The 11,183-nt window shown below is 43.7% G+C and overlaps 1 protein-coding gene across 1 annotated transcript in view; it reads right to left on the bottom strand.

Moving 5' to 3' along the window:
* Positions 1–1,636: 1,636 nt before the first annotated feature.
* LOC124672101 (transcription repressor OFP18-like) overlaps positions 1,637–11,183 on the bottom strand; it is a 32,061-nt gene continuing 22,514 nt past the window's right edge. Inside the window, exons 2-3 of the mRNA XM_047208387.1 lie at positions 2,159–2,666; positions 1,637–2,068 (exon numbers count right to left, since the gene is read on the bottom strand). Coding sequence (XP_047064343.1) covers positions 1,637–2,068; positions 2,159–2,666 — 940 coding nt within the window. The remainder of the gene's footprint in view (positions 2,069–2,158; positions 2,667–11,183) is intronic.

Raw genomic sequence — 11,183 nt, 5'->3', positions numbered from 1 at the left:
AATTCGATACCTGGGCCTGCAGCTTGCTCTGAGACCGTTGACACGCGCAGAGTGGCAACCGCTTCTCGATTCAGTTATCACGGTGGTGCCGGCCTGGCAGCGAGGACTGGTCGCGAGAGCTGGAAGGCTGGTTCTGGTCAAATTTGTCATGATGGCCAGACCTATCCATCACATCCTCGTGGATGAACCTCCAGTATGGCTTGTCGAAGAGATTGATAGGCATCTATGGCACTTCTTCTGGGTTGGGAAGAAACGCAATAGCAATGGGCACTGTCTTGTAGCTTGGGACACAATATGTAAACCTACTCGTTTTGGAGGGCTTGCATACAGAACCTGAAGCTACAAGGACTTGCTCTCAGAGCGAGATGGGAATGGCTACAGAGGACATACATGAGCAGGCCTTGGCAAGGGTTAAAGCTGAACAGAGACACGGAGGCAACAACCGTCTTTCAGAGTTTCACCCAGCTTTCAGTAGGGAATGGCACGAGGGTTTTCTTCTGGATGGATCGATGGATCAATGGCAAATGTGCCGAGGATCTTGCTCCTTTGGTGGTGAGGGCAGTCAGCACGAGGAAGAGGAATTCAAGACGAGTATCTGAAGCCATGACGGGCAATGCTTGGCTTCTCGACATCGAATCCGATCTGTCGGTAGAGGCTTGGGCTCAGTGCATAGGCCTTTGGGAAGCGGTCGACTCGGTTCACAGAGATGTCATGCGCCAGAGCTTACTCAGCCAGAGAAACTTATCGTTTGCTATGTCTTGGAGAGGAGGACTTCACCATGCACATTCCACTCTGGAGATCGCTAGCCCCACTCAAATGCAAGATCTTTTGCTGGTTGGCTCTCGTTTGAGCTTTGGAGGATGGCGCGAGTAGGAGGGAGTCTAGTTATGATGCGAGAGTAGGCTAGCGGGTGTGTGTGTGGAGCTCCCGCCCTAGATGTTCGCATCTAGGAGTCGGTTCTTGTAAATTACACTCTTTCGCATCTAGGAGTCGGTTCTTGTAAATTACACTCTTTTCTTCTATAAAGCTTTGGCACGCGTTTTGCGCGCCCTCGAAAAAAAAGTCTAGTTTCGTCGTGAAACAAGTTTTGGTCGAAATTAGTACTCGTAGTAGTCAAATTGTACCGTGAAGACCATGTAAATGTCCAGAAGGACCGATGTTTGCATCCGGGCAAGCATACAATGCTCGGATCGAGTGTTATGTGCTGGTGGCTACTGCATTCAAAGGACATGAACTGGAGTATTTATGAGCTAGTTGCTGGTGAGGCATTAATAGGAAGCCGGATCCAGAACGCTATGGTGTCCGATCCATTGCATCGCAAGGGGCGCCAACAAAGGCCGGATCTTGACAAGAAATTTTGGAGACTACCCTTGGCGCCAAGAAAATTGTTAGGCAAGCACAGCTATGCCGTCGCAGGGTAGAAAAATACAAGAACGCGCAAATTTGGTCAATGAAACATCTCAGCAACAAACATACTACAGCTAATGGAGTAAGGGGTCAGCATCGATTAGTTTTAGCAACTGTACAATCATTCCATTGTACCTCTCTCACCAGCTCGCAAAGAATTAACAAAAACTCTGGTCTGACTCTGGTTGAGATTCTTAAAAAAAGAGGGCAAAAATCGAGCTCCTGATCATCAGCTCTTCTCTTCCTCGTCCAAGGTCGCCGACGAGTAATCCTCGAACGTAATGCACGAGGACGACGGCGACTGCGACGGCGGCGACGGGCTCGGCGGGGTGGCCAGGCCCACGAGCATGTCCACGAAGGCGCCCACGATGACGGCGTGCACGCCCTTGGCGTTGAGCTTGAGGTACCACGCCAGGAGCTCCTCCAGGCCCTCCCAGTCCCGCAGCCCGTGCGCCGCCACCATTTCCACCATCGACGCCCGGAAGTCGCCGTAGGGGTCCTCCGACTCCACCGTCACCACCACCGTGCCACCCTTCAGCTCGGAGGACTCCGCCGGTGGCGTCTGGTCGTCCTTCTCGCCGGCCGGCGCGGTGGTCGCTTCGTCGGTCTTGGTTGGCGCGTCCGTGGTGGGTGTCTCGGCCTCGCCTAGTAGCGCCTCCGCCTGAAACGAAACATCTCTCTCGTGTTAACAGGACTGCTTCTGTTGTCACCGTCAGCCGGTCAGATAGTTACAGGACGTGCACTGCATTACCTGCTTGGGCGACAAGAACTCTGTGCCGGCCGGCTCGAAGAAGAGCCGCTCCGACCGCACGCCGCACACGACGGCCGTCTCGCGCAGCTGCACCTCCTTATTGGTCTCCTCCGCCTCCGGCTCCCGATCGACGGCGTCCTGCCCCGACACGGAGACGGAGCTCCGTTTCCCGCACCACGCTTCGTCCAGGGACGGGCGCCGGTGGAAGTGCTCCGACGACGCGTCGTACACCGCGTTGGCGGTCCGGTACACGGCCGCGGCGGCGGCAATGTCCTCCGGCCTCGCGCGGAACGAGCTGGTGCGCGGGTGCCGGCACGAAGGCCACGGCCACGTGGACGGGGCCGGCGGGTAGCAGAGCTGCCGGTGGTGCGGGGTGGACGGCGACGGGCACGGCAAGGGCGATGGCGGCGACGACGGCGGGCGGTGCACGTCGCGGAGCTTGTACAGGATGGCGGCGAGGCCCTTCCTGGCCTTGGCGGCGGGGCGGTGGCTGCCGGTGCCGGTGCCGCTGGCGATGGCGGCGCGCGCGCGCTTCTTGAGCTTGTTGAAATGCAGGTGGGGAGGGTGCAGGAGAGACATTGCGCTGCCGCGTTTCACGGAAGGGGTCGGTCGTGCTAGCTGCTCTGCTCTTGGCGCTTCTGCTCTCTTTATTTTGCGCGATTTATAGAGAGGATGGAGATGAAGGTAAGTGAGCTCATTTACTGCAAGGTTGGAGAGGTTTCAGTAAAGAATTGAATACTGCCGTTGAATGGTCTATTGGCCAGTGGCGACCACAAGATATGCCTTGGGGTCTCTTTGGCGAGAAACAAGAAAACACGAGAATTTGACAGAAATGCAAGTGTGAAATATAAAACTTGCTAAGCAAAAAGTTCATTTTTTTTTCTTTTGGCAAACCACAGTAAAACTTTTGTTTGGATTGGACGCAGAAATAAATAGCTTGACCGTACACCAACAAGTGTAAGACAAGGTTGGAGGAGAAATAAGTAACTTGACCGTACACCAACAAGTGTAAGACAAGGTTGGAGTAGAGTTGAAATTTTCTGAGAATAGAGGCATAAAAAACAGAACCATCAAATTTAGACAAATGCCACTTAGAATCTCTTTGGGTCGCATGAATAGAAAAAAAAAGTACATAAATTTTGATGACCGCCTGTGCAAAATAGACGTCTGCAAAACACAAGAAATACATATGCATATTTGTTTGATGGAAAAGAAAAAATAAAACACTCGAATAGTGTCTTGATCCTAGACGAATAAGTGTAAAAGAGTTGGTTGACGCATATGAAACAAATCATTTAATAACATAATAAATCACTTGATCCAAATAACAACTGAGTCTTACAAAAAAAATCATAGACATTTTGTAGGGTCCTAAGAGGGTCATGCAGGAATAGATCATAAGAGCTAAAATCCTAGATATTACTGAATTCCTACAACCCAAATGATCTCTTGCTCACAACTATTTCGTATATTTTTCTCCCTTGTCTTCCACCCTTCTGGAGCATGTTTGATTCGTAGGATTCTTAGAATACATGAATAGCAAAATCGCAGGATTGGAATGTCAGGTCCAATTGAATCCTACATGATTTGGAATCTACAGGAAAAAAATTCACATAGCGTTTGATTTACAGAAAAATAAATGAATAGTAACATGAGGTTTGAGTGGATGGAAAGTTCCAACAAAACATAGTGCAACGCAATCCTATAGGAAAGATTCCTACGCATTCCTAAGGATTCAATCTTACAAATCAAACGGTGCATATAGAATGAAAATCCTAAGGATTAAATCCTATAAAATTTCTATAGGATTCTTTTGAATCAAACAAGCCCTTTTTTCATTTTCGCACTTTTCTTATTTGGTAACTTCAGTTGTTTTTTCTTAAGGGAAAGGTAAACTTATAATGGTGCAAATTATGTGAATAGATTGTTGTGCTAGAGGAATAGCAATCTAAATGAGCTAAGAGCCATATCTTGTCTATCTAGTTCAATATTGAAACTTGAATTTAATCTGTATCTAGTCTATTGTGGTTCAGTGTTGTAAGCTGAATTTCTTTATATACGTATTTAGTTCCACATAGATGGTTCTTTGCTTCACCATGTTTCCAATTATCATGGGTGGCAAATCATTTGATTTAATAATGTTGGCAAAATGGGAGCATGGTGTTTTGGCTACTGGGCGCACATGCCCCAGTGATCAGTAAATACATTAAAATGTTCAGAAACGTTTAAAAACTTTCTTTTACAGTGTACATGTTTGTGTCTATGTCTGCAAAGTTTCATGAATATTATACATATGTTGTGTCCTATGAAAAAATAGTGTTGTAAAAAAGCAACTCTGGAGCACCAAATTTGCTTATTTTATGTATGTGGGAAAAACTTTTTCTCCTGAAAACTAATGTGAAAACATAGGACTTGGCAGATACATGTGTTGAAATTTTCAGCTTTTTTTTTCATTCAGAATGGCCCCTTTTTTATGCGGGGGCATGTGCTCCCAGGCTCAATTTTGAATTTCCTGAAAAATTGTGCACACCTAATGGACCTTTGATGAATATGTCCTATGTTTTTTATCCTGCATATGCATACCATATGAGTTTTTTTTGTTTGAATCGCCATATGTTTAACAGTTCATCCTTAACTTTAGACTTTAGCAAAATAGAGACATCTCTGAATTTAGAAGTTTTGTCAGAAAGGTTTCTATGAACAACTAGTAGTATCTTTTTAGGTGGACATCAAGACATGTTTGTTGCACAGATTGGGGCGTGCTCATCATGTTCCTTTCTCTCCGGCTGTGGCCACTGATCAACAGCTTTCTCTGCTTATTTTATATCCGTGTTTTTAATGGGTCGAAAGCTACTTTGCAAAATATTGTAATATCAAAGACTCAGCTGTTTCCGGCTTTCTGCTAGTAGAACGCAACAATAGGAAAACAACACGAAATGAAGAGTTTGCGGCTTTGCGCAGTGGCGCCTTGGTTTTCATACTCCTGGTTTGCATGCAGTTCATTTCTTGCTGAAGAACTTCACATATGCAACACTCCTGAACTGCTAATCTGCTTGCACCATCACTTTGTGAATTTCACATTCATCACTACCCGAATAGTTTCACGGTTCTGTAGCATTTGAAGATTGAGATCATATAGATATAGATGCAGAAATCTACAGTAGATGTGCCTGGCAGGCTGGCACAATCTGCAAGCTATTGAATGCAACAAGGAGGCCGCTGCAGGATATCACGTCTCACACTTATGGTTTTCTGCTCCGCTGCTGCGAGGAATGGCCTGGGAAAGACTTGCCACCAGACATTCAATCATCTGGAGGAAATTGCGCTGAAGCTGTTGCAGCGTTGCGTATCACAAACGTGTGATGTGATCCATCCGTGTATCCTCTGTCTGAAGATTGAAACGGAGCGAGAGAAAACTGAGGAGAGATCATCCCAGCCTCCCAGGGCAAAGGCAATCATGGGTTGGGCAATGTGACAAATTTGGGAGCGAGAGAACTGAGGGAGATATCACGGAGAAATTCTCACTCCAAGCTCAGCGTCTCTTCCAAATCGACTGATTATTTAACCAGTATGCGCCTTGCTGCTCCTGTCCCTGCTCCTGCATCGTCGCCGATAACCAAGCGGTTCTCGTCTCGGGGCGCAGTATGTTTTTTCGCTAGTTAATCTCCACGCGCGCGAGCGTGTCATCATTATCAAGATCAGGCGTCCTGCCATCTTTGATTGCTTAATCAAGCGTCGCCGTCGGAGCTTTTGAGGAGCAAAGCTCTGTCGTCGTCTGCTCGTGCCATGGTTTAAAATTACACGATGATGCAGAGTGTTTTCGTAAGCTCGTGCCGGAAGTGGGAGCTGCACGTGGATTAGGCTGCGCGCGTGCGTGCTTGGGTCGTCAGATCTCCCGATCCACGGTGAGGATGAGTGCCATAGAAATATCAAGTTCTTATTTGTGGGTATACTAGGCCAACGCTGCTATAGGTAAGAAGAATGTGTTTACCGTTATTTCAAAAAAAAAAATGTGTTTACCGTTGCGGTTGCCCACGATAACCCCGTCAACCAAATTTTGTTTTTTTGGGGTTTGTTTAGTGTCGTTCTGTCTATGTTAATGACTAATTTTCCATGATAGATTGGTGCTTATTGGGAAGGATACATGCTTGATTAGGGACCGATACTTATGCATTTTAACGATTATTAATATGAAATTAAGCGCTTACAAAGAGGTGCTTTCATCGGAAGAGGTGGATTTTGCTACTACTCCGTACCAATTAATTAGGGTATTACGTATTTAGAGAAAAAATAATCTTTAATTGGTTTTAAAAAATGAGATATATGCGGCAAAAATTATGTTATTGGATTTAAATTTTAAAGAAGTTTCCAATGGCATAATCTTTTTTTTGGTATATATCTTATATTTTGTTGGCTAAATTACTAGTTAAGTTTTTCTTGAAATACGTAATATCCAAATAAATCGGTATGGAGGAAGTATATAGATTTTTAGCGATGCGGAAATGTTGTTTCCCTTTAAACATTGGTATACACGCAACTTGTATAGTACAGTTTGGCTAATTATCTCTTTTTGTTTCCAAGTATTGTTTCACAACCGATTATTCCGTAGAAGGAAAACTCGTTACTCCCAACCTAAACATCAAGGATGCATTCAACCAACACTATTTATATAATGAAAACAATGTACAAAATCATCCAAGATAACGTGGGTGGAAAAATTACACATGTGACAGAACAATCAATTATGTTGTTATCAAGACAATAAAATAGTACTCCACCTAATTATGTTGTTATCAAGACAACAGAGTAGGGATATCTTGAGTAACTTGATCAAAAAAATAAGGTAATAAGTAGGAGGCATGTATGATGGCTTTATGGTGAATGTCTTCGTACACTCTGCAAGTACTTAAATGATGATGTTTTTAAAGGTTCGGATGGTTCATTGAAGCAAGGCCTAATTCTACGTTGCAAGAGACGACGATAGAAGATTCGACTAGCGGCTAGGACCCACTACAAGTGAATTACTTTGAGTTTTCGACTAGTTTCTAGGAACGGTTAAGGTAGTGCTTCCCTGAGGTTCCCTTCACTTGTTATCATCCTGAGCCCTTAGGGATCCCTCAGATCCGGCACTTATTTCTAAACCCTTGGGTGCCTCTCCTTTACGAAGAGATAAAGTAAGGGCAAAGTGGAAAAATACTGTCTATAGGGCCATAATCTACTAAGGAAGAGGGGATGTTGCAGAGTCCATGATGGACCTACCCACATACAACTACGCATAACGGGCTTGTTTATCTTGGGCCTTATCCATTTGACTTTTTTTTGTTCCTTTTAGTTCATTAATCTTCTTTGACTAGTTGACCTTAAGTAGTTGTTTGGACTTTTACTATTTGACTGTGCACAATTTTCATGTGTAAGCCACATAGGAGTATTTGGGACCATGGGTCACATTAGCTATTCTGGGAAAATTTATATCATGCTACATTATAGCCACCAAATCTGAGATATAAAATCCATGTTAAGTAGCTCAAATTACTACGAAAGTAGCCAATTAATAGAAAACTTATCTGGTACACCAGAAGTAAAAAAACACACCCTAAAAGGCTTGAGTTTTTCCGATAATAGGCGTTTTATTACTTAGATAACTGAGATGCATGCAACCATACTAATCCAGAAGTTACAACCATAAAAAATCTAATCCTTAATGAAAACAAAAGGCGAACAAAATAAAGACTAAGAAGAAGGAGGTTCAATCCCAAGATCACGGTGACATCCATATTGGGGAAAAAATATCCTCCTCGTATCCTCCAACCGTGTAGATCCATCCGTAAAAAGGTCGTGATGCTCCACATGCTTTAGAGGTAACCACAAATGGAGCGTAGCTATCATCGGTAGATGACCTGCATAAGAGAAACATTTTAGTGTTAAAAATCTTATCATTTTTACATATCCAAAGCAATCAAATAACGGCAATCACTTCCACTCTAGTCAGTATTTTAAACCTAGGATCCACACCATTTAGCCAATTGACAAAAATATTCACAATGCTACGTGGTGGGTATAAGGTAGAACCTATCTGGATGATCATGTAGATCTAGTAAAAATGCACTGGAAGAATAAGTGTTTTATAGTCTCGTCGTGATGACAAAAGACACAAGTTTTAATTACTTACCTTCCAATTACGTTTAACAAGGTTATCTTTGGTGAGAATTACCCCTCCATGAAGATACTACGTGAACACCTTAGTTTTAAGCGGGATCTTCATCTTCCAAATTTTCTTATTATTGCCAATTGGAACATCAAGTTGGGTTAGAGCATTACACATAGAAGCTACCGAGAAAGTGCTATTCTGAGTAAGATTCCAACGAAATACATTGGATCCATGCGTCGATTGGACCGAATCCAGACGATGTAACAAAGCACAATGCTTGTCTAGGACCAATGAGACTTCTTCTGAACGATACATTTGGTGGTGAAGACTCCGACACCTTAGCGATTGTGTCGCCCTTATGTCGCACAGTATTGTACAATACATGATATTGATCACCGAGAGTAGCATTACGAAGCAATTTATCCTCACAGAATCTAATCTCCATTCCATTCCAAATACATAATAATCCATATGGGAAGAAGAACTTCTTCTTCGTCATAATGTCAGCCCAAAAATGCGAGTCTCCGGGTTTCAGTGAACTTCAGACAACACATTTGAGCCAACATACTTACTGTTAGAATTGTAATTATCATCTAACTCTGTCTGTCTTGTAGCACACGCCTATACGTGTTGTATACGGACGTGTATGTTGTATTGATCATATATATACATGTGGAACGGGCTGGAACGGGCTGGGTTGTTTACCCAAGCACCAAACCCTAAACCTTGTTTTTGACTCTTACTTCTAAGAAGGGTCTGCCAAATCCCATTCTCAGTAAGCAACTTGAACAACCATTTACCAAGAAGGGGCCTATTTTGACCTCACAGCGTGTTTGGCAACCTTGGGGAAAGGGATTGGGAGTTTAGAGGAGTGAGTTTGTCGAGAGATTAGGCTTGGGAAGTTGATTATTAGTCCCAATCCCACGTTTGGTATACGGTGGGAGTTCCTGGTGGGAATATGACACAAAATTATATTCTTTTTTTCTTTGTTGATTTATCTACACATACATATGTTCATGATTCTCGGACTGAACGTTCATTTGGTATGAGCAGACTGTATACTAGTGCTAATCTGAACTATCAGTTGTACAATGTCGATGGTAGAACACACACTTATTGTCATCCTACCTTACTTGCGGCCATTATTCTGAGCAAAGAAACTTCTGCCTCTTGACTTCTTGAGCTACTGCTGTTCGTGCGTCTCTCATCTACTTTGACCTTGCCAGCGTACGCCACTGCCGCGCCCGATTCTCGTTTTATCAGGCGGGCAGACGTGCAGCGACCTCGTGCAGCTGCGTCCCCAGGGCTTCGCACCTCGCATCGCTAGGCAATCCGACACGAGAAGCCCCGTCTCCTGTTGCCGGTCAAGCAGTATCATCGCGGCCTCCACGTGTATGGGCTAGCACGCCATGGACGGATAGCAGGATCGGTGGAGTGTATGCTGGGCTAGCAGTCACCAGCAGCGTACTGCTAGGACGTGAAGATAGTCACGGATCGGTCCACGACGGCGTGCCGGCCGGTAAAGCCAGAAAGATAATTTTCCTCGAATTCTCTTTCCCAGCTGAATTACCTGGTACCCCCAGGGAGTAGATTCGAGGGATTTCACCTCCTTTATTCCCCTTCCCCTTCCCAGATAAATTCCCAGTCCCACGAATCAATCAACGAACTGCAAGTCCCGTATCTCTCAAACTCCCATTTCCTTCTCCCAACTCCCCTCAAACAAACACGCTGTCAAGGTCTTGGATTCCAAGACCTCCCTGATCTCTCGGTCAGCAGACCACACTCGAGTTAGCTAGTCGTTTTTTTTTTCTTTTCTCGTTATCCCCTAGCCTGAAGAATCTTGATCGAAATAATCTAATCATTTTAATATTCCTAGTTGGAATTGAATTAATGAGTACAAATCTACCACCTATGGATAATAACTTGCCTTTCCAACTAATTAATCTAATTTATAGTCGTTCCTCTACCATTTTCCATTCGACATTCGTAAGTCTCCGATAATGAATCGAAATACCTAGATAGCTAATAGGAAATTGACCTTGCCCACAACTGAATAATTCAACGTACATGTCAGCATCAACCTGCGCGTCGCCAAAGCAAAACAACTTACTTCTATGGAAGTTAATCTTTAGACCCGATAATTGCTCAAACGTTGAAAAAATTAACTCCATGTTTCTTGCTTTTTTTGATGTCATGTTCTGTAAAAAGAATTGTATCATCAGCATATTGAAGAATACGCCATCAACCAGATGAGGAATCACCCCTTCAATTTCACCATCAGACTTTGCGCGTTCAATCATAACAACGAGCATATCTCGACCAATTTTTTCTTGCCCAATTGAAATAACTACTATTCATGTCATGGTTTTTGTTTCTCGTTTCTCGAGTTATAAGATGAATCTGCATCGAAAATTTATGGCATGTCAAATATATAATGTATTTACATGTTTTTTCAAGTTTTTCTAACAACATTAGTATCCGCTTTTAATCTAGGGTTCCCCAGTTGCGCACCAATACTAGGTCTACTAAATATGTTCTCGCAACTGATAGACTAATGTTGGACATGTAATAGAGTGTGTACATTTGCCATGTCCAAACAATGTCATGTGTGCAAAACTAAATAACCAAAAGGTAGCAGAAATTCCAGCATAAACAATGTGGAAAGAAATTAGGGGACCCTGATCACAATCATGATCACAGTTGTTGAACCGTGACATGTTGATTTTTTTATCAGTTAGGAAACGAAAAGAGAAAGCGTAGTTATCCAACACTAAATCAGATGAAAAAGGCTGTGAAGACAAGAAGAAAGTTCATCTTAATGCTGAACGCAGTCGATGCAGTGAGTTGGCAAAAGAATGAAATGAATCTGCCAAAAGA

The sequence above is a fragment of the Lolium rigidum genome, chromosome 7 (assembly GCF_022539505.1).
Source record: "Lolium rigidum isolate FL_2022 chromosome 7, APGP_CSIRO_Lrig_0.1, whole genome shotgun sequence".
Taxonomy (NCBI): Eukaryota; Viridiplantae; Streptophyta; class Magnoliopsida; order Poales; family Poaceae; genus Lolium; species Lolium rigidum.
The sequence above is the reverse complement of the archived record's forward strand: the minus strand, read 5'-3'. Positions and strand labels throughout refer to the sequence as shown.